At 55.8% G+C, this 26,429-nt stretch overlaps 9 protein-coding genes and 1 non-coding gene across 10 annotated transcripts; 3 read left to right on the forward strand and 7 right to left on the reverse strand.

The window, feature by feature from the left end:
* Positions 1-20: 20 nt before the first annotated feature.
* On the reverse strand, positions 21-120 carry SPSK_11261. The gene has a single exon. It is a non-coding gene; the product is annotated as a tRNA-Val (tRNA).
* Positions 121-294: 174 nt separating this feature from the next.
* On the forward strand, positions 295-1,318 carry SPSK_09540 (uncharacterized protein; the record flags this gene model as incomplete). Its single annotated transcript, XM_016736112.1, has 2 exons — positions 295-362; positions 457-1,318. 2 exons carry the CDS (start codon positions 295-297, stop codon positions 1,316-1,318), a joined length of 930 nt encoding a protein of 309 aa, XP_016588609.1.
* A 276-nt stretch (positions 1,319-1,594) lies between these two features.
* On the reverse strand, positions 1,595-2,815 carry SPSK_09380 (uncharacterized protein; the record flags this gene model as incomplete). Its single annotated transcript, XM_016735953.1, has 1 exon — positions 1,595-2,815. The coding sequence occupies one exon, from the start codon at positions 2,813-2,815 to the stop codon at positions 1,595-1,597; it is 1,221 nt and encodes a 406-aa protein (XP_016588610.1).
* A 414-nt stretch (positions 2,816-3,229) lies between these two features.
* Positions 3,230-4,806, reverse strand: SPSK_09102 (succinate-semialdehyde dehydrogenase (NADP+); the record flags this gene model as incomplete). The annotated part of the gene is made up of 2 exons (XM_016735681.1): positions 3,230-4,705; positions 4,795-4,806. 2 exons carry the CDS (start codon positions 4,804-4,806, stop codon positions 3,230-3,232), a joined length of 1,488 nt encoding a protein of 495 aa, XP_016588611.1.
* Positions 4,807-6,445: 1,639 nt separating this feature from the next.
* On the forward strand, positions 6,446-8,095 carry SPSK_10869 (beta-glucuronidase; the record flags this gene model as incomplete). Its single annotated transcript, XM_016737122.1, has 3 exons — positions 6,446-6,687; positions 6,752-7,420; positions 7,474-8,095. The coding sequence occupies 3 exons, from the start codon at positions 6,446-6,448 to the stop codon at positions 8,093-8,095; spliced, it is 1,533 nt and encodes a 510-aa protein (XP_016588612.1).
* Positions 8,096-8,921: 826 nt separating this feature from the next.
* Positions 8,922-14,006, forward strand: SPSK_08294 (histidine kinase group protein; the record flags this gene model as incomplete). Its single annotated transcript, XM_016734898.1, has 1 exon — positions 8,922-14,006. One exon carries the CDS (start codon positions 8,922-8,924, stop codon positions 14,004-14,006), a length of 5,085 nt encoding a protein of 1,694 aa, XP_016588613.1.
* Positions 14,007-15,630: 1,624 nt separating this feature from the next.
* Positions 15,631-17,578, reverse strand: SPSK_08828 (conserved lysine-rich protein; the record flags this gene model as incomplete). The annotated part of the gene is made up of 3 exons (XM_016735415.1): positions 15,631-16,222; positions 16,293-17,002; positions 17,096-17,578. 3 exons carry the CDS (start codon positions 17,576-17,578, stop codon positions 15,631-15,633), a joined length of 1,785 nt encoding a protein of 594 aa, XP_016588614.1.
* An 857-nt stretch (positions 17,579-18,435) lies between these two features.
* Positions 18,436-18,802, reverse strand: SPSK_10046 (uncharacterized protein; the record flags this gene model as incomplete). Its single annotated transcript, XM_016736607.1, has 2 exons — positions 18,436-18,660; positions 18,713-18,802. 2 exons carry the CDS (start codon positions 18,800-18,802, stop codon positions 18,436-18,438), a joined length of 315 nt encoding a protein of 104 aa, XP_016588615.1.
* A 2,521-nt stretch (positions 18,803-21,323) lies between these two features.
* SPSK_09952 (uncharacterized protein) lies at positions 21,324-21,812 on the reverse strand (the record flags this gene model as incomplete). The annotated part of the gene is made up of 2 exons (XM_016736519.1): positions 21,324-21,502; positions 21,689-21,812. The coding sequence occupies 2 exons, from the start codon at positions 21,810-21,812 to the stop codon at positions 21,324-21,326; spliced, it is 303 nt and encodes a 100-aa protein (XP_016588616.1).
* A 640-nt stretch (positions 21,813-22,452) lies between these two features.
* Positions 22,453-22,779, reverse strand: SPSK_10089 (uncharacterized protein; the record flags this gene model as incomplete). Its single annotated transcript, XM_016736646.1, has 1 exon — positions 22,453-22,779. The coding sequence occupies one exon, from the start codon at positions 22,777-22,779 to the stop codon at positions 22,453-22,455; it is 327 nt and encodes a 108-aa protein (XP_016588617.1).
* Between the last annotated feature and the right edge of the window lie 3,650 nt (positions 22,780-26,429).

Consider the following 26,429-nt stretch of genomic DNA (forward strand, 5'->3'; position numbering starts at 1 on the left):
ATATATAAAAAATGATACTATGATCGTGGCAGGGGTCGAACCTGCGATCCCATCCGATCAGCATTTAAAGTTATACCACTCACTGTAAAGGACATGCCCTAACCACTAGGCCACACGATCAGTATAATAAAATTTTTCCACTATGTCGCTATATGAACTACACTCCGCACTTGCGCTCTTACCATAGCTCCACCCCCCGCAAAATCGTAACAGGGAGCTTTAAACGCACAACATCGACAGCACTTCACCAAGTTGGTTCACACTGCGCAAGACAAGGCACAACCACCACCCAAGATGCACAGTGCAGCAGCAGTTCAGAGGCTGGTCCAGCGCAGCACAGTTGGCCTCGGCCGCTCAGCAAGGTAAGCTCTCAAGGCCATGGCCAAATTGGACCTCGCAGTTGCGTTTATGTTTTTGTCACCTTGTCTCTAACAGCTGCCGTTTTCTACAAAACAGTGCCATTGCCGCTTCGCGAACACTCGCCCCAGCTGCCGGTATCTCTATTACCCTGCGGGCGACGCCCACTTCGACGAGTGCCTACACAAACCGCTTCGTTGCCGCCGCGCAGCGCAGCTTCTCTCAGACGGCTGTCACGTGCAAGAAGAAGAAGGTGACGGAAGACGACGACCACGCCGACGGCAGCAACCACCCGGCGCCCAAGGCGGCCGACGCCTTCAACTTTGAGGACACGGAGTCGCGTTGGCAGCGCACCGAGGTGCACTACCTAGAAAAGTTCAAGGAGCTCAAGCGGTCGCTGAGCGGCGGCGGCAGCGCGGGCGACGGCGAGGGCGGCGTGGACGTGGACGCCATTGGCAAGACGCGGGTGGTGCAGAAGAGCGGCGATGAGGCCGGCGACGAGGTGCCGCTGAGCCAGCTGGCCCTCATCATCCCGCGCGCCGGCGGCCGCGTCGTCGAGCTGCGCATGCACAACCCGGCCAGCCGCAAGGCCATCACGAGCGCCGTGCAGACCAACCCGCTCTTCCAAGGCCAGCAGCCGCAGCTCGACCCCAACGACGAGCTGGTGCTGCTGATCAGACTGGGCGGCGCCAACGACAAGACGACGTCGTCGGCCGCCGCCGCGGCAGAGCGCCTGCGGCGCGTCCACGACCTGGCCAATGCATGGCGGACGGACCTGCGCAAGGCCACGACGCGCCGGCAAAAGATACACCAGGGCTGGAAGAAGGACAAGTCTGTGCAGCCGGACGACCTGTTCCGCCTGGACCGCGAGCTGCTCAAGGGCCAGGACAAGCGCATGGCCAAGGTGGACGCGACCGAGAAGGACGCGGCCAAGCACGCCGAACGGATCAACAAGCGGTAGAAGGTGGTCACAAACGTTACAAAGAGAGTGCGGGGTTCACAGAAAGGTCATCTAGAGACGCCATCACACATCGACATGGCAATGTAAATTATTCAAAAATTGGAATGAAAAGTTTGGCTTTGTATTGTACATTGATATATCGTTTGGCGAGTAATCGGGTTTTTGGGTGGTGGGGGGAAGGAGAAACAACCAGAAATATACAAGTTCTCCTCTCCAGCATTTCATTGTAGTACATTTTACAATCGACTTGTCCCTTCTCTTCTTCTGTCTCCCTCCTCACGCCTTTGCCGTCTTCGCCACCTTGTCGCCGGCATCGGGCAGCAGTTCGAGGATCTTGGCATCAAACTGGCGCTTGTGCTGCTCCGTGTACGTGTAGTCCTTGCCCTGGTACCGGTGCAGCGTCTGCAGCAGCGTGCCGTTCTTGGCCGTGTCCGTGTCGTACGCGCCGCGAATCGCCGCGTCCACAATCACCTCCTTGGCGGCCTCGCTGAGCGGCGCCACAAGCGGCGTGTCGGGAGGCAGCTTCTTGTTCGCCAGCCGCTTCTGCACCCTCGACGAGCGCAGCGCCTTCTCCACCATCGACCGCTCCATCGCCGTGTCAAAGAAGACCGTCTCGCCGTTGTGCAGGCGCTCGCGCAGGCTCTGCACGTTGGGCACCGACGTCATGCTCGACGCGCCCTCCTCCTCGCTGCCGCCAAAGGCGTCGCCGCCCGACATCACGCGCATCTCGCGCAGTGCCATCGCCACGGTGCCAGCGCCGTCGCCTTCCGTCGAGACCACGGCCGGCCGGTAGCCCAGCAGACCCTCGAGCGTCAGACGCGGCTCAAAGTCCGAGAACTCGCCCATTTTTTCTCGGGCAAGGTGCTCAATGATCTCGGGAGCCAGAGGGTCTGTGTCCTTTTCGTCCCCCTGTACCTCTTCTCCGTTTTCGTCACTCCGCCCCTGCCCGCTCCGTCCTCGGCCTCGGCCTCGACCCCGGCCCTGGCCCTGGCCCTGGCCCCGGCCGCGCCCAAAGCCTTCTCGGTCACGAAGCAGGTTCTCTCCGCCGGCGCTGGCCTGGAAGGCAGGGTTTGAGATAACGCGAGGCGTTGGCGCGCTCGCAGCGAAACGGGGTCCGCCGCGTGAATTCCGCGGCAGGCTGCGGAGGTTGATGATGTTGCCGCCTCCGCGTCCCGCCGCATATGATGGCCCACGCGACCGTGGCGCGCTGTTATTCAATTGGGCGCCGCCCCTGCGGCTGTTGTTTGTGGTGTTTGTGGTGTTTGAGGCGTTGTTGCTGTTGCTGTCGTTGAGGGAACTGACTTCGGATGCCGCTGCGGCCAGGCGGTCCTGGCGGCCACGCACGTTCTTGAGCACTGCTTGGGAGGGTGTCGAGGAGAAAAACGCCGTCGTCTCGATCGACAACGGGCCCCGAGCGCCGGATGCCCCATAGCAGGCCGTCGTCAACTGGCTGTGCGTGGTCCGCCCCAGCGCGGAGCGGAAAGACGGCCGATGCATATCTCTTGCACCCACCAATCGAAGTTACGTCCGTGGGTATGTATGCGTGTTTGTGTCGTCGTGGTTGTGGTCGTCCGATGTGGCTTCAATGCAGGGCCCGAAAGAGCTTCGTTGCCGCCTGCACGAAACTCGACTCGAACATAGGATGGTGAAAATTGAGTGAAAATGCGGTGGCTCTTGATTGGTCAATTGCCCCAGTAAAAGTGGGTTGCTTAGTTGTGCTGCAAAAGGCTATACGCGCTATACATTAGTGGCACAGCGTGCTGACGGCAGTGAAGCTCCAACATCACATTGCCAGCTGAGTGCCTTTTGATCAGATTTCCAACTAATTGCATTATCGGGCAAAATAAAACTAAATAGACACCCACGAGACAACCGAATATGTAATCTTTATTGTATTGTTTTTGCCACTCCCTACGACTGGAGAGGCTTACCCAAGCCACCCGTCGTGACCATCTTGGTGATCTGGTACTCCTCAATGCCATAGGCAGAGCCCTCACGGCCAAACCCGGACTCCTTGACGCCGCCAAAAGGCGATGCAGGCTCCGAGATCAGGCCCGTGTTGACGCCCACCATGCCGACCTCGAGGTGCTCGGCCACGCGGTAGATGCGCTCAATGTCGCGCGAGAAGAAGTAGCCCGCGAGACCGACCTCGGTGCTGTTCGCGAAGCGGACAACCTCCTCCTCCGTGTCGAAGGGGAACAGGCCGGCGACAGGGCCGAACGTCTCCTCGCGCGCAATCAGCATCTTCTGGTTGAGGCCCGTCAGGACCGTCGGCGCGAAGAAGTTGGCGCCGATGTCGGGCAAAAAGGTGCCGCCCTCGACGATCGTTGCGCCGAGCTTTTCGGCGTCGCGGACGTGCTCGTAGGCCTTCTTGGCGGCGCGGTCGTGGATCACGGGGCCGTGGGTGATGCCCTTCTCGAAGCCGTTGCCGACGTGGAACTCGCGCACCTTGGCAGCAAACTTCTCGGCGAACGCGTCGTAGATGCCGCGCTGCACAAAGATGCGGTTGGCGCACACGCAGGTCTGGCCCGACGAGCGGAACTTGGACGTGATGGCGCCGGTCACGGCGGCATCCAGGTCGGCATCGTCAAAGACAATGAACGGCGCGTTGCCGCCCAGCTCCAGGGACATCTTCTTCAGCGTGCTCGAGCACTGCTTCATCAGCAGCTTGCCGACGTTGGTGGAGCCCGTGAAGGAGACCTTGCGGATGGTGGGGTTCGTGGTCAGCACCAGGCCGACCTCGGGGGTGTTCTCGAGGGCGGTCACGACGTTGACAACACCGGGCGGGATGCCGGCGCGAACACTGAGCTCGGCCAGCGCCAGGGCCGTGAAAGGGGTCTCGCCGGGTGCCTTGACGACCACCGTGCAGCCAGCGGCCAAGGCAGGGCCGACCTTGCGCGTAATCATGGCGGCAGGGAAGTTCCACGGGGTAATCAGGCCGCAGACACCAATGGGCTCCTTGACCGTATGCACACGGTTGCCGGGGACGGTCGAGGGAATCGTTTTTCCGTAGATGCGAGGCGCCTCCTCGCTGAACCACTCGAAGAAGTTGGCAGCGTACACAGCCTCACCGCGCGCATCGGCCGTCGGTTTGCCGTTTTCCCACGTAATCAGAGTGCCCAGGTCGTCGGCGTTCTCCATCATAAGGTCGTACCACTTGCGCAGCAGCTTGGACCGCTCGCGGCCGGTCTTGTGCCGGAAGGTCTCAAAGGCCGTGGCGGCGGCAGCAACAGCCGCCTCGGTGTCCTTGGTGTCGAACTCGGGCGCAACACCAATCAGCTTGCCGGTGGCCGGGTCGCTGACCTCAAAGGTCTTGCCGGAGCCGGCCTTGACCCATTCGCCGTTGACAAAGCAGACGCCCGTCTTCAGCAACGACGGATCATTGAGCTGGAGGAGGAGGCGCGTTAGGCTATGCAGGAGAGGACGAGACGCAACCGGGCCAGGATTGGAAACAAATGGCAACAAACAAAACATACCTTGGGGACCATGTTGGATGCGTTTCTGGAGAGAATTGTGGGAAATACCAAAGGTTGGAAGCAAGAACGGCGTGCAGGAGAAACAAGTCGAGATGTTTGCAGAGTAGAAAGACGCACGATTGACCGCAGAGCTGCCATGGCTTCTTGCGGTTTCTATTCTCTCGCCTCCCTCTGCTCTGTTTTTATGTGCGGATGCTATTCCCGACCTATTTAACGTGGTGGTCGGTGCCGGCTATTCTTGTATCTGTCGAAGCCGTATAAGCAATCGAGTGCCGAGAGCCGGCGTCAGAATGCGGGCAGGGTCCGCTAAACAAGTGCACTGGTTGGTGGCTTCGGGGGATTGAACACTGGCCTGTAAGCCGCCTGCAGTGCTTATGCTTTAGGTGCCGGTAGACAAATCAATGCGGAAAAGACGCGCATCGCACAAGAGGAGAGAGGGGAGAGAAGAGAATTTGACGAGGGACGACGCAGCGTCATGAAGGCGAAATTGGAACGTAGATGGACGGAAGGCACAAGAGTAGCGCCAATGAGGGGGAGCTGGGAATGGCAAGAGCCAGTGGACACAGGAGACTGAAGGCGCTGAGGCGTCCGGGAGTAGCACCCCTGTGAGAACAATCACCTGCACGAAAGAGGGGCCAGCTCGATGACGTTCAGTCAGTTGCTCTTTCCTGCTGGCTTTGACGCTAAATCACCACCCCAAGCCAGGGCAGCTTGGTCGGCTGCAGTTTCCGAATTTGGGCAAAAACTTGGGGCATGGCCTCAAAGACTCTTCCTGGATGGCAAGAGCAGAGGCCTTTCTTTCTTTTCCGGTGGTCACCCCGAAGCTTCCTTCCAGCTGGCTGTTTTGTCTCGTCACTCGTTCCTGCCGTTACAAATCGAATCCATCCGGAGGATAGATCGGAGGACAGATCGGAGGACCGGGGCAGAGGAGAACATTCCTAGCCTTCGTAAACCTTGTCCCGAATTGGGTATTGCAAACGAGGTATGTAGATAGCTTTCAGACCCAGACAACATAGCCGAGAGCCAGAGAGCTTTCAAGCCCGGACAACATAACCGAAAAAGGATGCAAGATGTGAGACCCTGAGGCTTTAGCTTGACCACGCGGGACCAACAGCTCGTTCCTGCCGTTTTGCCTGTTGTGGTGGTCTTTCCCCTTGCGTACCTGGAAACTAGCAACGAAGTAGCGCCCACTGCCGCTAGAATGCGCCAACCGTAGCACCATCATCACCAACGTGACGATCTCCACGCCTTTGATATTCCAATGCTGCCTGTTGCCGCCAATCTACCCGACATATAAACTGATCCTCTATGCCATGCGTGGCCAGCTCGGCCATGTTTTAGACTTCTTGGAAGCATGGACTCCGTCCAGGCGAGGCCTGCGGCGACAGCCAATTCACCCGGCCGCGAGCTGGCATGGCAACGCAAATGGACAAAAGTTGAGCATGTGAGCGGCAAGATGCTGTTTGTACCATGGTCAATATCGCCAAACGATCAATTGAGGGCAACGGGACGGCCTGGCTAATCGGCATGCAGAACTGCTGACTAGTGTAGATGGCTTCTGAGGCAAGGTGGCCTCCAGCGTGTAGGCCATCATTCTTCAAAGACACAACGACAAGGCCTCAAACGTGGTAAGACACAGCGCAGTGCGAACATGAAGCGTGGCTCCCCAGTTCTGGCGTGGGCAGCAGCAGCAAGGGCCTCCGTCTACCATCTCAGGATATCCGCCCCGGCCAGTGCCGGCCCTCCCCTTCTCGATGCCTTCGTCAGCTACTCAATCGAGTTCGCCTCGTTTCCCGATTTTGCAGGCAATAAATCGGCGCCCAATACGTTCAGCGATGCATTGCTAAGTAACCTGGGCGACCTAACGGGCTCGAAACCGTACATTCGTGTTGGGTAAGGAGCCACCGACGAGCAAAACGAGAGCAGAGTAAACTGGGAACGAAACTGACTCGACTAGGGGCAACACGCAGGACTATGCGCTCTACAATGCAAGCTTACCCTGGGCAATCAACGGCACTTTCAACCTCTCGCGCTCGGCCGACTATCCGACGACCGTATACATCGGCCCGTCCTTCTTCGAAGGCTACAGGACACTGCCTGGAACGCGCTTCTCACACGGCTTCAACCTAGCTCTGGCAACAACGCCAGCTGGGTGGCAAAGCCTGTTAGACACAGTGCCGTTGGTATGCGATGCATTGGCCCTCGAGGTGATACCAGCCAATGACACAACCACTGCCAGCAACGGTGCTGCAAACAGGGGAAAGTCGTACGCCCGTCGTCGGCTCTACACATGGGAGTATGGCAACGAGCCTGATTTGCTGTCGACATCTGCACAGGGCCCGACCCGACCAACTGGCTGGAACGAGAGTATCTATGCTTCCCAGTGGCTCAATGGCACGAGGCAAATCCGGCGCCTCATCGAAAAGCATTGCTCAGAGCTGTTGCGTGAGGATGATTTTCGCAGCGGAGGTTTGTCGACACGGACATCGCCGCCGGCTGTTCCTCCCGACTATTCGGGGTTCATGGCTCCATCCTTTGGTGGGACACACAACCATCTGAGAGCGCCTGCTGCATGGAAAGCCGGTCTGGATGCTGACCGGAACATTGCGTTGTTCTCGTCTCATAAGTACGTTCGCTGGCCCAACTAGAGACGAGAGAGAGAGGTACTAACGCTTGCAGCTACATCAGCGGCGCCACCTCACCCGGCGTGACTCTCCAGGGCACGCTCATGAACCACACCAACACAGTGCGCTCTGTCAACGCGCACATTGCCGAGTACGAGGCCATTTTTGGAGTCGCAGCCGGGAACAGCACGCGGAGGTCCCAGCCTCGGCACATTCTGGGCGAGGCCAACTCACTCTACAACGAGGGCAAACCGGGTCTATCCAACACTTTTGGCGCCGCCCTCTGGGGCGTTGACTTTCTCCTGTACAGCGCCGCCACGGGGATTGGCCGTGTGCACATGCACCAGGGCGCCAACTATCGGTACGCCTCGTGGCAGCCGCTTGATACGGAGAGTACCACGCGCGGGACGAAGCCGCCGTACTATGGCAACGTTGCCGTGGCGGCGGCTCTGGGCAATACACAACTGCACAATGTATCGGTAGCGGTGCTGTTTCCGTCCGGCTCGTCGTCGTCTGGTGATGTCGATTCGGCGTACGCCATCTATGTGGATGGCCACCTCACTCGCGTGCTCGTACTCAACTTGCGAGGCTACAACACGACGGTGGATGGAAGTGGCTTGGGCGAAGCAGCACCTGCTGGCTTCCGGCCACGCCCAAGCCAGAACTATACCTTTTGAATTGAGCACCAAACCGCAGACACTTTGTAGCTGGTATTAGCTGGTTGGTGTTTACCTCCCCTCGTTCCTTCCTCGAATTCCTCTAATTACTGCGCACACATCCGGCTCCCCCATATTTTGATGCTGGAGCCTGGGCCCAGACCGGCCTATGCGGCGCCGAACGGAGTCCATTCGATCCTTCTCGCTTGCTGACTTGTTCCACCTGCCTTGCCTAGGTCTTACGTCTCCCATAAACAATCGACCCTCTTCTTTCCGTCGTTCCACATCACGATTGCTATTTTTTTTTGATCTCGGCTTTTTTATGTTCTCTCTTGTTTATGTCGGTTCGTCGTCTTCCTCGATATCCAGCATTCACCACCAGTGCTCAGCATCCCTGCATCATTCGCACCCTCTCACCAACTCGCAATTGCCTCCAGCCTAAGCTTCACACGACCATCGCCGTCGATCCCGATGTATTGATCTGATCTGACCTTTGATCTGTACCTTCAGCCTCATCGAATCAGCCTCGACAGACAGCACACTTTGCAGTCGTCTCCGAGACTGCTCTCTAGCAGAATCAACAATCCGAAATAGACACGAGGTTGCCCTCTGGTATCCTTTCCTTGGACGCCGTATACGACCGTTCTTACCTCGGACTGGGAGTATTGCCAGCTCCATAACGTTTTTTTTTTCACGGCTTTTCTTTTCCTTTGTTCCTCGCCCTCAAACGTGCAACTTTCCCTGTAGCCTCTACTGGGCCATTGGATTCTTCATCGTTCACCATCGGGACAAAGTTCTTCCCCCTCCATCCCGGCCGCATCGGCTACAGCTCTTTTTCATGCTCTTCATGCCTGTGGAGAACGAAACCACCGGCCGACCCGTTGATCACGCTCGCCTTTCCAGCTCTTCTGTCACGAGGCCGTCCTCCGTTGCTACGTCTGCCAAGGAGCGTCTTCGCTTGAGCCGCGGCGCAGCCCCCGTCGTCTCGACGCCCGCCCACTCCGTCACGTCGCCGACTGAACAGCCGTCGTCACCGACCTCGTCATCCTCCTCGCTCTTCTCGTCTGTGGCCAGCCACTCTTCCTTTTCGACCACCTACCAGCCGGTCCCGGCGTGGATTGCCTCCGAAATCAGCCGGAATGTGCTAGCACCCACGCACGAGTTCCCTGGTTACACCGCTGTTGCTGGCGCGGCGGGTTGTTCTGCAAGAGGTGGCGCATGTTGCGGCGGCGGTGCATCCGGAGGACTCGCCGACGCCGACACACCCCGTTCTGTCAGCTCGCCTTCGCATCCCCCCTGCCCGCACCCTTCTTCCTTGTTCCGGCCAAGAAGTTACTCGATGGCCATGCAACCGTATCTGGCATCTGCACCCGCCGCCGGGCTCCCTGACAGCCGTGCTGCCGTTGATATACCGGAGCAGCGAGCGTCTCTGCGGTCCAAAATCATCACACCCTCCGACTTCAACGGGGAAACCAGCAGCATCCCCGGCCTAGGCGCTCTTGACGATGAAGACGGGCAAAAAGGACAAAACGGGCAAAACAGAGACAACGGGCAAGGCGAATTCCAAGACGACGTCTCCGCGGCAGACGGTCTTCTCACAGCGGCCGCCAAGACTGGCCGTCTGCGAGATGAGCCCGAGAACGAAGTAGTACGGAAGCAATTTCTCGCCAAAGGCAATGTAAGTCAGGGCACCATGGCGAACGGCGAATGCAAATCGACTCAGTCCAGCAGCCCGGCAACCTCGGCCTCAGGAACTCCGCAAATTCCGCAGCCGGCTTCCTTCCTATCACAGAATGCCGATCTCGTTGAGCTACTCAACCAAGACGATCGGCCGACGTTCCTCGTCGATGCCTGCGCCACGGACAGCGAACAGATGGACAAGCCGTGGGCGGTCGTCTTCGCCAACACCGCCCTCAAGGCATTACCGTCTATCCTAGTCAAGCTGTCCAGCACCGATCACGATGACGCCTTGTCACAGTTCAAGAATTGGGCGCTGCGATTGACGCCAGAGTCCGCCGCCCTGAACCAAGACCCTGCTTCGTTCGCTGGTTGGCGGTGGAGTGCATCTACTCTCCGGCGGCGCTTCCGTGTCATTCGGGGCCTCGGCTTCGAAGCACCAGTACCTCCATCACAGCCTTCTCCTCTGGTAGGAAGCAGTACCACTGCGACCATAGCCGCCGCAGGTGAGCCTGACCTACCGGCCCAGAAGAGCCCTCCGCAAGATGAGGCCATCTCTCTGCCGTCTTTGACTGCCGGTGACGACTGTTCTTCAACGGCGGCACCAACCGCCATCGATCTCGGCGCCAGCCTGGTCCCGTTCCCGCCCCTCGAAGATGTGAAGCAGTCTTTTGATTGGACACGTATTGCCGTGACCGACGACATGCCAGCGCACATTCGGTTTGCCAGATCTATCGACTGGGCTTCCACACCTCTGGGGCCGATTGAGCACTGGCCAAGTGACCTCCGCACCATGGCCAACCTCGTCGTGGCAAGCCCGCATCCGGCTGCAATGTACTGGGGCCCGTCATTCACGGTGATCTACAACGAGGCATATACCTCGCTGGCTGGCCAGAAACACCCGCAGTTGATGGGCTCGCCTTTCGCCCAAAGTTGGTCCGAGATTTGGGACGACTTGAAGCCCTTCTTTGACAGCGCCTGGAATGCCGGCCAGGCTGTCTTGAAGCAGGACAACCACCTGTTCATCAACCGCCATGGGTTCTGCGAAGAGACCTTCTTCGACTGGTCCCTTGTGCCCATGGTTGGCAGCGACGGCTCGGTTGTGGGCCTGTTCAACCCCGCCTTTGAAAACACCCGGCGGAAGGTCAATGAACGGCGCATGTTGACTCTGAACGATGTGGGCGAGAAGACGGCTACGGCACAAACCATTCCCGGCTTTTGGCAGGCGGCCCGAGAGGGTCTGGAGGACAACGAGTACGACGTGCCCTTTGCGCTCATCTACTCCGTCGTCCGCACCAACAACGACAACAACAACGACAACAACGACAACAACGAGAGCCAAGTGTCGTCGACCACACCGGGCACTCTGCCCAATCCGCCCCAGGTTGTGCTGGAGGGCTCGCTTGGCGTACCGCACGACCATCCAGCCGCTGTGCACTCGCTGGATCTTCGCACCAGCGAGGACGGCTTTGCACCGTATATGCGTCAGTCCATGTCGGGTTCCACCACCAGCGCACCGTCGTCCACCGTGCTTCCGCCGGTCGTTTTGTCCATCGAGAACGGCACGCTTCCCACCGAGCTCCTAGCCGGTCTGCACGGCGACCGGGGCTTCGGCGATCCGTGCCGCACCGTCGTCGTCATTCCCGTGCAGCACCTTACCGTCACGTCCGACTCCACAGCCTCCTCCTCATCCATTTCGGGCTTCATTGTCATGGGCACGAACCCGAGGCTGTCGTACAACCGGGACTACCGCTTGTTCGTGCACCTGCTGGCACGCCAGCTGACAACATCGCTGGCGTCCGTGGTGCTGTATGAAGAAGAAGTGCGCCGCAGCCAGTGGGCAGCGCGCAGAGCGGCACAGGATCGCCAGGAGCTCTCCCACCAGCTCCAGATCCGAACCCAACAGGCCGTCGACAGCCAAAACCGATTCATGCGCATGGCCGAATTTACGCCTGTCGGCATGTTTGTCACCGACAACACGGGCCGGATCACATACTGCAACGACATGTGGTGGAAGATTTCGCGCCACCCACGACAGGATGTCGCTGCGTCATCACCTCCATCCAGCTCCCTCACCCCCGTCCAAGTCGCTGCACCCCTCAACAACGACGCCTCGTCCGTTTGGGGCACCTGGATGGACAGCGTGCAGGACGAGGACCAGCCAGGACTTGCCGTGGTCTGGAACCGACTTGTCAACGATAAATGCAATGTCACGCACGAGTTCCGGTTCAAGGAGAAGACGACCATCCAGACCGAGGGTGCGGAACCCATCGAGACAACCACTTGGGTTCTGCTGCGCGCATACCCGGAAAAGGACGATCAGGGTAATCTCAAGGGCATTTTTGGGTGCATCACCGACATTTCCCAGCAGAAGCTGGCGGAAGAGTTCCAGATTCAGCTCCGCAAAGAAGCCGTAGAGCATAAGCGCCAGCAGGAGAACTTTATTGACATCACGAGCCACGAGATGCGAAATCCCCTTAGTGCCATCTTGCAGACCGTCGACGAGATCACGAACACGGTCAACGAGCTCAGGCGTCTGGCGGCCAACGGGAGTACGACCGAGTTCAACCGCGCATTCGACAACATCCAGGAAGCCAGCAGCACCATCACGCTCTGCACCAATCATCAAAAGCGAATTGTCGACGACGTGCTCACACTCTCCAAGCTAGATTCCCAGCTGCTGCCCGTGACCCCCGTCGATGTGCAGCCGGTCATGGTGGTCCGCGGCACACTAAAGATGTTCGAAGCGGAGCTCCTGGCCCACGACATCAACTGCACCTTCCGCATTCAACCCTCGTACCTGGACCTAGTCGGCGTCGGGAACTGGCTGAGGCTTGATCCGTCGCGGCTGAACCAGGTCCTCATCAACCTGTTGACCAACGCCATCAAGTTCACACAGTCCTGCGAGCAGCGCTCCATTGTTGTCTCCCTCGCGGCATCCGACGGCCAATGCGACCCTGCCGAAAATGACGTCTCAAGCTCCATCGCCGACGTCTCCTACTTGCCCAGTCGACAGGACACTCCCGGAATCGCCGATGGTGCCGACTGGGGCAACGGCCAGTTGATCAACCTTCACGTCGCCGTGTCCGACACAGGCAACGGGCTGGAGGACGACGAAAAGAACGAGTTATTCCAGCACTTCTTGCAGACGTCGCCCCGGACGCATGTTCAGTACGGCGGTTCGGGCCTGGGCCTCTACATCTCTCGCAACCTTACAGAATTGCAGGGCGGCCAGATCGGCGTGGCGTCGAAGAAGGACGAGGGCAGCACATTTGCGTTTTACGTCAAGTCGAGGAAAGTTCCGTCCACCCCAGCCGGTGTTCAGCCCGGTGCATCGGACATTTCCGCCATCGTCTCTGGTTCACAGTCCGCGACGGACGCTTCTGCTGTCGTTGCCTACACGTCCAATCGCCTCAAGGATGGCTCCGGGAATTGCACCTGTAGCACAACCGTAGCGTCAACGGCCACCGTCCTGCCCCAGCTCCCATCGCCGCCACTGATGGTCGAGTCACCGTTTTGGCCTCTGGCGGCGACAGAACCGCGCTCCCACCAATGCCCTTCCAGGGACGAGGCTCAGGCCGCTCCCACGCCTATCATCAGCAACGCTGCTATCTCCTCTCTTACCAAGCGTTCTGCCGACGACACAAATAGAGCATCGGACGTCTCGCCGACACTGGATGTGCTCATCGTGGAGGACAACATTGTCAACCAGAGGGTACTGCAGCGCCAGCTCGACAAATGTGGAAACCGGACAATGGTAGCCAACCACGGTGGCGAAGCGCTGGAAATTCTGCTCCAGGCTGCGTCTTTTGGAAAGGCGAATTCAGACAGCGGCAGTGCTGCCGGGGACGAGCCTGCATCCAGTGTCAAGGGGCAACCCGAAGCGACAAGGGTGCCGTCGGCATTGGCTCCCGCGAGCGCCGCCATGGCACCCTCGGCTTCCTCCTCGGGCTTGCGGCCGCTTGGTTCATATGTCTCCATCGTTCTTCTGGATCTAGAAATGCCCGTCATGGACGGCATGACCTGTGCGCGGGCCATCCGTGCTCTGGAGCGGAGCGGCACGCTTCCAGGCCATGTTCCCGTCATCGCGGTCACAGCCTACGCCCGGTCGGAACAGATTGAGGCGGCCCTGGCAGCCGGTATCGACGACGTTATCTCCAAGCCGTTCCGCCTAGCGCAGCTGACGCCCAAGATTCAGGAATTGGTGGCCAAGTACCCTGTTGCTCTGCGTCCTCTTGCAGAGACTGCAAACTAGAGATTGGGTGATATCCGTCCATCTTTGCAGTCCGCCACGCCCATTTTATATCTCTCCTCGGCTCTCCTTATCTTCATATCCCATTTTATACGTCGTCACATTTATCATACGCAATGCCATGTTACAAAGTCATCTAGACATGGTGCCATCTCGAGGGGTTTTCTTATCTTGCCTCTAGAAAGCACAGGCTTTTTCTGTATCTTTTCTCTTGTCTCTTTGTTTTTCCTGTTTTCTTTGTTTTTCCCTTTTTTTTTTGCCAGCAAGCGAAGCAAGTGAATTTTGCACTTCAATACAGTGCCACTGGGCATACGCGATATGGTCATTGCACGGGTGTTATTTGTCATTTTTCTGTCGACTTCGACTGGGCGAAACGGCTTTACAAAATTGGCGGGGTGTCTAGACACCTTCACTTTTCTTAGGGAACCGGATTGGCGGCGTTGTAGGTTCTCACGCGGAGCCTATTGCTTCGACGATGTTTTATGGTAAACGCAAGATACCACCAACGAGCATTATTTCACCTAATTGAACACAAATGATGATGATAAGACATCTTGTTTTTCTTTTGTAGAAAAGCGTAGCACGTTAATATAAAATGATAGTTGGCTTGCCGTTTATTTTGCAGAATTTATCAGGACGACCTGGGGATGTATGGGAAGAAGGTGAAGGGGGTTGAAAAGAAAATATCGGAAGAAAATGAAAGAAGGTTGAACTTTTTTTAAAAAAATTTTAACGGAATAAAAAAAAAATAAAGAAAATAAAACCGAATAGAAGCACTACGATTGGAATCATCTTGTACCTGCTTTAACACAACCAGGATTTGTTCACTGACCCTGTCATAAAACAAACTTCATATTTACTTGCAGACAGTCTCCCAAATAAACAACTAATTTTGAAAACGCATAGAGGAAAGTAGCCATCATACCGTTTGTCAACAGAAATAACATAGTTGTCTGGTGCTGCTTGTCCAACAGACGGGGTGTGCGCCAATAGCTAGCTACAACATGTCGTACAGTCAAAGTATCGACACGCTACCTGATCGCCAATGCGAAATTGGCAACAGCGTAAAGAGTTGCATAGAGCAAGAAGCAAAGAGACGGACGCGAAATAAAAATATTGTTATGGCAGAAAGCAGTATGTGAATTATTAGGTATGGTAATGATATGTGGTATAGAGTCCGTAAGCGTATACTTTTTTGTGAAACTTTTTTGTTGTTTTTTTCGGACACGTAAAACAGAAAAAAAAACAAAAAAAACAAGACGAAAAATCAAATCGAAAAGGAAAGGCAATGGCAAAATAAAGGAATCAACCTAATGTCACGCAACAGATTTGCTGCTGCTCAGTAGCGAAGAGCAGGAACCTGCTGGTGACATGGTCGTTCTCTTAAACAGGGTATCTCAAATGCAGAAACCGAACAACCCGAGACAAACGGCAGACAATGGGGTATTAGATGCTTTAAGGGCCGCCTCCTTTTTTGGCGGTTGTCGTCATAATTAACATTCTCCGAGCGAAGAGTAGGGAAGAAGGGTGGACGCGAGAACAAAAAAAGTTGCGAAACGAGGTGTAGCCGTTAAATCATCACAATAACTCATCACCGCCGATTGAACAGCGAACCTGAACGCGCATTCTATGCGGTGGCAGCGACAACAGGGGTGGCGGTGACGGCCTTGGGAACCTCAGCGGCAGCATCCTCAGCGGCAGCAGCCGGGGCAGCAGCCTCGGCCTCAGCCTCGGCGGCGGGGGCGGCAGCAGCGGCAGCGGCAGGAGCCTCCTCAACAGGGGCCTCAGCCTCAGCAGGCTTGGCCTCGGCAACGGCAGCAGCGGCCTCCTCAGTCTTGGCGGGGCCAGGAGACTTGTCCTTGCGGCCCAGGCGGACGGTGTTGCGGAGACGAGAGAAGCCCGACGTCTTCTTCTCACCCTCGTCGTCCGACTTCTTGCCACCGAAGTTGAAGGGCAGCGACGACTTGCGCTTGTCGCTCTTGACCTCCTTCTTCTCGCCGTTGGTAGCGGCGGCAGCGACCTCAGGAGTAGCCTCGGCGGCCTTAGCCTCAGCAGCAGGGGCGACCTCAGTCGAGAGGGGCTCGGTGGCCTCAACAGCCGGGATCACGGGGGCATTCTCAGAGACAGCGGCAGGCTCAGCCGGGGCATCCTTGGCAGGGGGAGCAGGAGCGGCCTCAGCCTCGGCCTTCTTCTTGGAGAAGCCCAGGTTGCCGAAGATGCTAGGAGATTCGTTAGACAGTTTGTCCAGGGAAAATGCACAGTGCAGCGGCAAACGAGTTGTGAACTTACCTGCCGCGCTTGGTAGCGGGAGGGGTCTTGACCTCAGGGGTCTTAACCTCGGGGGCAGCAACAGCAGGGGCCGCCTCAGCAACCGGCTCAGCAGCAGCCTCAGCCTCAGCAGGGGCGGCCTCGGCGGCAGGCGCCTCGACAGCAGCCTCCTCAGGGGCAGCAGCAGCAGCAGGGGCAGCCTCGGCGTCCTTCGGAGCCTCAGCAGGGGCCGCAGCCTCCTTCTTCTCTTCCTTCTTCTCTTCCTTCTTCTCTTCCTTCTTGCCGCCAATCAGGCTGCCGAAGATGGAAGTGCGCTTGCCGGAAGCAGAGCGGCGCTTGGGCTCCTCCTTGGCAGCCTCCTTGGGAGCTTCCTCCTTGGGGGCCTCTTGGGCAGGAGCAGCAACGGCGGCAACGGCAGCGGGAGCAGCAACGGCAGCCGCGGTAGCAGCAGCAGCGGGCTCCTCGGCGGCGGGCTCGGCGGCCTTGGGAGCCTCCTCGGCCTTGGGAGCGGCCTCCTTCTTAGCAGGCTTCAGCGAAGCAAGGGTGCTTTTGTAGGTCTCACTCTCCTTGACGGTGGCAGCGAGCTCCTTGGCCTCGGCAATCTTGGCTTTGAGCTGGGCAACCCAATTGTCACGGTCGGCGGCAGTCGGGGCCTTGAAGACGTGCTTGTGGCCCTTGGCGGTGACGTGGAACTTGTTGGCACCCTCGGTGGTGGGCTCAGAAGCATCGGCCTAAGGAGCGGGGAGATTATGTTAGAAAACCAAAGTCTACGTGTAGTTTTCTCGCCGCCGTGAAAACTTGAATGAATTCATACGCAGACGTACCAGATGGATGACACCGTGGGGCTTCTCGCCCTGCTTGTCGCCATAGAAAAGAAGACCCTTGCCAGTCTCGGCGGCCCAGGAGACAACGTGGTGGGCGGTCTCAGTGACCTTCTCGGACTTGACGTAGGCAGCCAGGTCCTTGGGGGTCACGGCCTCCTTGGGGAACCAGAAGAACTTCTTGGTGTACAGGAAGCTCTTGGGGAAACCAGAGCCCTTGGCCTCGAGGACGCCCTCCTCGATGGGCTCGACCTTCTTCTTGGGCTCCTCGGCAGCGGCAGGGGCCTCGGCAGCGGTCTCAGCGGCGGCAGGGGCCTCAGCAGCAGGCTCAGCAGCGGCCACGGCAGCGGGTGCCTCGACAGCGGCAGGGGCCTCAGCGGCGGTCTCAGCAGCAGGAGCCTCAACAGCGGCAGGGGCCTCGGCGACAGCCTCGGCGGCGGGAGCCTCAACGGCGGGGACCTCAACGGGCTTCTGCTCTTCGGCCATTGCGACGGTTGTAGTGTTTGGAAGTTTGGTGTATGTTGAGCGGTTGTTGTTTTGGGATGAGAAGCCTTGCGAAAAGCTTGTCGGATGTGATTTTTCCGTAACTTGGAAAAGTTTTAGGTATCTTGCGATTAAGGGGGGGGTATCGAAGGGTATCTTAGGAAAGAAAAAGAAATACAAGACTATAATGAAATAGGGGTATCACAAGAGAAATCGAAAGAAAAAGAAAAGGGAGTATTAGTGACGGGTGTTGTGCGTTGAACTGGTCAAGCTGGGTATTTTGTGCGATGTCAAAAGAAAGAAGGGTGAGGAGAGCAGAGGAGAGAAGAAAAGAGAGGAGAGAGGAAAGGAGAAGAAAAACAGAAGCATGTAGAAAAGGAAGGAACGGTTATTTTAAAAGAACAGGAGGGAGCCACGGAGGGCAAGAGCAGAGCAGGGACCCGTGGCCAAGGGGGGAAGGGACCACCGCATAGGAGACAGAGAGTGGTCTGGGTGGAGGAAGATCCGCCTGAGCAGCTCAAAGTACTTTGTACACTTACACCTGATTGGTCAGGCTGCACGAGTGTCGAATGAGGAAGGGGCACTTGGACCGCCTTTGATAGACGCTCTTGCTTTTGGAAAGGAATGGGAGTGGAGGGGGAGCAAGGAGGGAAGGAGGGATGGAGGGAGAAAAGACGTTGGATGACGAATGAGCAACGCCTCTGGCAAGAGCAACCAACGAGCTGCACGACGTGCACGCTGCACAAGCCAGGGCGTGCGACGGCGCGTGGTGGCCTTCGTGGTGCTTGCCTGATGCTACAATCTACACATTGGATGGCAGAATACTGAGTAGTAATTCGTACTGTACTTGTGAGTCTCATTTACAGCACGGAGCTCCTACCTTTTTGCCTCTTTGTGACCGCGCATGCCTTTGGGCGTTGATTGCTCAGATAGCCCGTTGCACCTGCCCTCCCTGAGCCCCATCGGTTCTTGTTTGCGGACGTTTTGCCATCTCGCTCCCTGTTCCTGATGCCCATTCTTTGGGCCTCCACAGTGGGCGGCTCCTGCTGCATTGGGACGGTGTTGCTGGGGAGAGCATCCAGCCTCTGTCAGGATCAGAGCATTTGTGCGAGAAACAGTACATCGTACCTTCCGTACCTGCCCCTTTTCGACATGAAAAGCTTTATTTGCTGGGTTTCCATAGTATTTTCTGATACGGAGTTTTGGGGGGGCCCTGGGCCCAGACATGGACAATTGAAATTGCTTGGCCAGCGCAGGGGTGGGAAATGGACGAGTGTAATGGCGCCCTGACAGGGGTGATCGTGGTACGCTTTTTCAGGGCAGGACCAAGGACCAAACACGGTGTTTTGTGGGTGGCGGGCAGCAGCGACCGACAAGAAACCCGATACGCGGCAGGTGGGCTGAGCACAGGGCTCTGATCGTCATTTGCGCTGCCGGCGCGATAAAGCGTGATGTGCGCATCGCCCTGACGATGTAGGTACGGTAGGGGGGGCATCATTTTATTTTCGAGCGTAGAGTTTTGCTAGTGCGCGCTACGGCGGCAGGGCAACGGCGAATGAAGGTGCCACGGGCAGCCTGTCAGCCTGTATCTTATGTACGAAGTACGAAATATGTCAGTCACGTCTGCAGCATCGTATTTCCCGAGCGAAGGTGTGCGAGTCTTGCTGTCGGCCTGCCGTTGTCAACGAAGGCACTCTCCGTAGCGGCGGCGTGCAGTGCGGTCCCTGTGGGCGATTGGGGTGGACAGCCTGGTCGCTCCTTCGCATGCCAGCTGCGTCGTGAAAAATCTGCGTTTCGATGCGTCCAAGAACCGTGCAATTGTTCGGCCTTTTTCGTGCTAGATTTTTAACTTATTTTTAACCCGAACGTTTTACGAGGCAGACGTGCCAGGCGTGCAAAACCCGTTTTCTTGTCGTTTTCGCCTTTCTTTTGTCCCCTCGAAACAGTCGCGATGAGTCAACGAAACTGGTGCCAGGGGCGAACTGAGAACGCGCCTGCGAAGAAATGTTTCCTATCTCGGACCCATCACATAGCTTTTGGGGGCAGGAAAAGGAGGAGCTTGAAGATGGAATACTAGTCGTTGTACGAATGCAGCACAATGCGCTGCCGTATTCCCTACATCGTACGAATCGTAAGATAGCAGCAGCTCAAAAGTAAATAACAACTGGCAGGCTGGCCCAGCCCAGTCCCGAATAACCGCGCTAGAGATACCTTTGCCTGCAAAGTACCGGCATTTTTAGTGGGCCAGAGTCTAAGTCGCAGCGCATCAAAAGCGAATGGACACCTGCCCAGAGAGTGGGTCGCACCTACTGCAGCAGCCTGCAGACGCCATGTGACTTTTTTTGTAAAAAAAAATTAAAAATTCGTACGTCTTTTCCAGAGGATATTCGTCTTGCAATCGTGATTCAGCACAGGGGTGTTTTGATACGACATGGAGCCTCCCTGGTCGGTATGTGGCAAGAATGAGCAGCGAAAACCTTTTACATCGTAAACGAGAGGGTCCGGTGTTTTCCCTCCCCTTCTCTCGTTTTCCTTCGCGTCGATCAGGTCACAAAAAGAGGGTCGAAAAAGAAGCAGGAGCAAAAGCGCTGGTCCCCAAACCTGTCCATAACCAGCATGTGCGAATCTGGCGTGCAGGCCGTGGCTTCCTGACGAGAGTGCCAGTCGCTCCTGAAGGGGGTCAGCACAATAAATCGATACATTAGCACAAAATCAAAACGAAGTCAACAACCTCCGCCGAAATGCTCTGTGCGACGTAAGACATACTCCGTACAGAGAGAGATGCGCCGTGTCACTTTGCACAGAAACGCAAGGGAGCGCGCAAAAGACATTGTAGAAATAAGAAACGAGAATTATGGGTCTGGCGTATGGCCGTGGCCTGTTGTTTTTGGCCTGGCGCTGGTTGCCCTGAAAACGTTCGAGGGCAACGGCTGGCGACGACATCGCTGTAGCAGGCGCTGTGGGAGTTGGGCGGTGTCCGTTTTCCTGCTCCTTAGCAACGGAAAAAGGGAAAGCAAAACGAAGGGGCCCCACTTGCCAATTAAATTTCGTCCCGCGAGCTAATATCGTGATCCACTGCAATTAAAGTCGTAAGAAAAGAGAGTTACGAGACAAGTGCATCAAAATAGGTTTTGGGTCTGTGGTCTCTTATTTGGCGCTGGAGGTTTGCGAGGGGTCGACTTTACATTTTGGAATACTGTGTACATTCGATGCTGATGATCTGTTCCCCGTAGTTGTTTATACCATTTTTGATCCGTCCGAGAACGGCTTGTGAGAGACTGGTTCGTTGCAGGAACGCTCCTGCCTTTTTGCTTCCGTGCGTACCGCACTTGACGATGCAAGAAGGTGAGGTGGGTGACTGCTTGTGTCGTACCTGCTTCGCCGTGCTCCTTCCCTGTTAAACAGGCTCACGCCACTACGTAACTGCCATATTTGACATCTTTTTGCGAAGCGATCCCAACAGAAAAGGGGCATCGGTCGAGAACACACGGCGCACTCAGCCAGGCCCCATCTTTTCGGAGAACCACCAAGCCCGCTCGCCCTCGCATTTTCTTCTACGCCCACAATGCTCGCAATCCTCTGCCTGACTGGCTTACCTCTCACTGGTCTAGCCTTGCGCACTTGTCGTCTTGGTCTAGCATGATACGCTCCGACAGAGAGAGGCGGCTGACATGCTGCCCTGATTTGCTACTCTAGAGGCTGCACACGATTATCCTATTTCTGCTTTCGTTGGCTTTGGCGGCATGTTTCAAAACTGTTGGCCACGGCCGGGGCAGCTCGCCTGGTTGGGCCGTGTTTCGAGGCTAACTTTGTTATGCCGTGGCTCCAGGGCCTGCAGGCCCTGGCCTTGATCCCGACCAAGTGCTTGACGCCGTGCTTCGAACAAGTCGACGATCAACCAACCAGTTGTCAAGAAAGCAGGCTGAACTGGGCTTCAGGCACGATATTCCCAGAAAGATGTACCTAGGCTGGCAAGCTGCCGTCCATGCCTCGTATTGCGATGCATATTATTTCGTACTTACCCACTGGTGCTGTTGCCGCTGAGGGTAGATGTTATTTTCGAGGTTGTCAATGCTTATGTTTTTCATTTGACCGTTGCACTGGATTACTTACCCCAGAGCGACAGCTCCATTTCTCCGTCGATGAGAAGCTCCTTGCTAACACAGCATCCCCGTTTGACAAGAGAGTCTACGAAAAGCCAGCGAAGGCCCTCCCAGTTTTCAATATACTTTGCCATCCCTGGCTGACAGACAGCAGATCCGCGTCGGAACTGGATTTTCTCAGTTTACACAATACGCATAGGTCCCCCGGTTCACTGTCATCGCGCCGCCCATTTTGTTTGTCTCACTTTGGCGGGTAGTTCAGACACCACTTCAGACACTTCCGTGAGGGGACGGGTTGTGAAGACAGACAGATTCGAACACACAGAACAGTCACACACACACAACCGGGGTTGGACGAACAAGTCAAGGCGCCGAAGAAATGGAAAAGAAGAGGAATCAAGAGGCTCACTAAACACCCCACAGCAAGACTCAGAGAAGAAAGGCAAAATACCAGTCGCCGCAATTCGACCTAGATGTCTAGAAACAAACCGCTCAAGACAAGGAAGTGGAGTGCTTCAGGTTGATAACCTCATATGAATCTGCGTCCCCGCCTCCTGGTGGTTTTTGGGCTGTCTCTTCTTCTTTTCTTGTCCGCTGCTGTGTGCCCGACCTTTGATTGTTCTTTATTTGGCTTGCCGCTTTTGCCTGGAAATTACAAGCTACTGGCTTGTGCTTCTGCGCCTGCAAATCATCCTCAGTGGCTATCAGCAACGACGATCACCTGAGGTGCTAGCGAAAACGAGCTTACATTTGACGATGTGCACACAGTGACGATCAACCTGCCGCTTTCTCCGGCGGTCGTCGACAGACCGATAGGCGTTGGCTCGCTGGTTCCTTTGCGTGCCCCTCCGTTGAAGATAGTGGCAAATAATTATGCTGTACATTCGATGGTGGTTGAATTCTCAGTTCTGAGGCGACTAGTCCTTGCATCAACTTCACCGCGTCTTTGCCATGGGCCGCTTCGTCTCGCCGCGCCATTCCTTCCACAACACCATCCCCGACATTTGTTGCATCACTCCGCCCGACTTGCAGACGAAAAATCTCGTCAGAGATACGATCCCTCTCCTTCCGCTTCTGGTGTTGCCCATTGTTGGTGTTCATGATAACAAGCGCACCGCACACCACTGCTTTGCTTCACACCATCTTTCATGCTCCAACACCCACGCTCCTCCCACATGCTTTTAGTGCTTGCATGAAAATACATGCCGTTGACCCCACTCACCCATCACTCATCAACACCGCTTTTTTCAAGAGGAGGATAGCACGCATAGCCGGGCACGAGAAAATGGGACGCAAAGGGGACGTTGGACGTCTCCAGGCCATACGAGCCAAGGACTTGATTCTGCCTGCTCAAGCCTTCTTTGCCCCCCCGCCATGGGTCACCTGGGTCGCATGATCCTATTATCACGGAGGACAGACACACTCAAACCAGACGCAAACTAGGCAGGCCAAGCAGACCAAGCGAACCAAGCAGAATAAGCGGACAAAGCAGACCAAGGAAACATCAAGGCAACCCAAACGCAGTCTCCAAGTGCAACCAAGACTGGAAGTTACCTTCGAAGGCATCAAACCGCAGGTGGCAGAGAGCGAGCGGCGACCGCCTGCCCTCCACCCTCTTATTTTGCCAGCTTGACAGAGTCGTTATTAATTTGAGTCGATTTTATATATTCGAGCACGTTCAACAACCGCCGTTATCCCCCAGCGACAGTGCGTGTGGAGTCATCCAGTGAACAAAGCACATTTTGTCGACCTGTCAAACCTTCGGTCTGTTGTCCATTTACGTTTCCACGTCCTCTTCCTGTCTTACATCTTCTGCGACCTTTTAATCTTTCCCGTTTCGTTGCTTGGCCGTTGGCTACTTTCGTCTGGTGTTGCATCTCCCCACCCTTTGTGTCTTATGACGTCGAGCCCCCTCTTCCACTTATACTTGTACTGCCATCCTTTGCATCTCCGATGTGCGATGAAGTGACATGCCACATCCAGGTTCTGTTCCGATCTCGATGCCATATGGAAAGGGAACTCGTTGCAAACCAAAGTGCATACTGATGCATATTGCCTTATTCGACGTGCCCCGGAACCAGAAAAACAAAGAGAGGAGTAACGACAATCCAAACAACTTCCTCGGCATACGAAGGACTTAGTTTTGCTATTCTGCGGCCGATACTTTGTGGCACGGGCTCATCTTTGCCTATTATTTCGTCATGCCCCGCCCACACATCCCATAGCCTGCCCTTTCTACTTACCCCTGTGTTCAGAGGACACATGCGACCTCAGCTCCCGTTTTAGATTGACGTTTAATGGCGTGCATATTGCCACAAACTGTACCGCCTTTGCATCTCGTGACTTCGTACCGTTTTGGGGGGTGCAATACGATGTCTCTCACCAAATTGGCCTGGCAAATACTGACTTTGGTCGACATCTAGCACGGGCTGTCAAATACGAACCGGCACCGGCGATGATGCGGAGGCGAGTCGGTGACGACGGCGCTGTTCAGTGCTGCTCAGAGTACAAACTAAAAACGCAGACGGGTCACATCCTACCGAGCCCTCTATGCCAGGAATGCAGACGAACACATAGAGTGCCGCAGCCGCTCGTTCGTTTGTTTTGGTCATGTTCTTGCCTGCAGCGGCCTGAATCGCTCAGGAGCCTTGACCTCGGGCGCCTTTCATTGCCTCTTTTGGCCGTCTTTGCCTCTGCTCGCGCAAGATGGGCAAACTTAGAAAGATGATCTACCCAGCTACCATTGCTTTTTGCCAGGTAATGCAGTCAGAATGCGACCAATGCATTGGCGATGAAAGTAAATTGGCCGCCAAGTTTCTCCGGCCTCGGCGCTCTCTTACACCGATCACTTGATTTTTATTTGTTTGTTATTTCAGTGCTGTCGTATGTCGGCAAGAGACACTCTCGTATGGAGTATAGACTACTCTGTAGGGACTTACCCGCTTACGAGTGTCTCCTCCCTGTCTACGGCCTTCCTTTGGTGATGATGTGCATATTCACATACGAAGCACAGCAAGGGAGACAAGCAGAAAGGGACGTGTAGGTAGGGCAAGAAAATGCGAAACCCAAGACAATGAAGGAATGGAAGACAGGCACACAGCAGGGAGAAAGAGAGAGAAAGGCGCCGTCGCGTGGTCGACATGCACCAACCACGCCACTCTCACTTTTGCCCTGACCCTTACCTCTGGACCCTTCTTTTGCAATCTAGCAACAAAAGGCAGTGTCAATCGATCCTGCGCGCCTGTTTTGTACAAGAGGCCCGTTTGTCTTGTTTTGCTGCAGTAAATTCTGGCACGAGGAGCGGCCACTCGAAAGGTTCTTGTAGTACGTATGAGCATGAATCCTCCCGCTCCTTCACCTCCCTTTCTTTGCAAGTCCTGCCTCGTCGTCGTCTCTCGGAAAGTGCCGGTCTAGTCTGGTTGGTCATGCTTCTTTCCCACAGCAAAAGTGGACAGACCGATTTTGTTAGTGTCAGCTGATGGCGAAAAGCCGGCATCGTATGGCGAGACTTAGGCTGAGCTATGGGGGGGGGGGAACAAAGTGGACAAAGAAGACAGGCGCCCGACAGGCCAACGGGAGGACACACGACGACAGCTAGGCTCTTCTCAAATGTGTGTATTGTCATGATTTGGCAGTTCACCTGGTGGCCTCGCCCGTTTCCCAAAGTGTCGGTTTATAGCCTTTGTGAACGCCACGCGGCCAGTTGGTTTTGCCGGATTGGGTTTCTCCCCCTCCCTCCAGTCGAGCCACCTGTCGGGGCGAACTCGACCAGTGCGAAGCCAACCACCATTTGGCAATGAGGCAAAACCAAAACGACCAGATCGGCTTGCTTCTGCGTGGTGGTCCATTGGTATATATGGTCCTGCTCTGTAGTGCGGAGACTGCCCATCTGATCCTCCTTTGTCGATTCCAGATGGGATGCCGAGGCGAAAGCCTCTCGCTAGTCCAATGAGACAGTGGCCGGTCGGGCCATCAGGACATCATCTCTCAGCCTTGCCTCCAGGCACTGGGAACATGAACGAAGAGACGCGCCAACAAGGGCTGCTTTGGAGATGAGAAATGGACGGCCGTCACTAGGCAATTCGTTCAATCTGACTTATGAGTACGCCAAAAACCAAAAACAATCACAAGAGAGCGGACTGGGACATCATGTGTTGATGCCATGTAGATGATAAAACTTTGGACCCCTTTTTTGGATTTGTCGATGAGAACGAAGTAGCTCAAAACAATCATCTCACAAAGAGACTTGGCAAATATAGAAAGAAAAAACAAGCACAGGCATGAGTACCGGCATGACCAACAGCCCCAAACATTGCCATGGAAAAGCATGCAAAAATAAGAATAAAACAAAAGAAACAAAATAAGTCCCAACCTGCCCTTCTATATACGGACTCCCTCCAAATAAAACAAAAAAGATAACTTTTTGAAAGGCACATGACGCCGGTATTAGAGTCTAATAATGAGAGGGATCAAAAAAAGGGAAAGGAGAAATCTGTAATATCGTGCATCCATCAAGAGGGAAATGAGCAGAGAGGGACGAGACGCGGCGGCGATAGCAACGGAGAAACCACGTGCTCCTCCTCGTTGCGTGTTCAAAATCTCGACAACTGTCTATGAAAATGAGGGCAGTAGCGGTGGAGATGAGACGTCACCTTTTGTTTGCTGCTGTAACAACAGTGTATGTTGAAAACGAGAAAGACAAGGTATGCGAAAAGCGTACGTATCCGGTACCGGTGCCCTTTCCGCTGCCC

This window comes from Sporothrix schenckii (genome assembly GCF_000961545.1).
Source record: "Sporothrix schenckii 1099-18 chromosome Unknown Cont44, whole genome shotgun sequence".
In the NCBI taxonomy this organism is placed as follows: Eukaryota; Fungi; Ascomycota; class Sordariomycetes; order Ophiostomatales; family Ophiostomataceae; genus Sporothrix; species Sporothrix schenckii.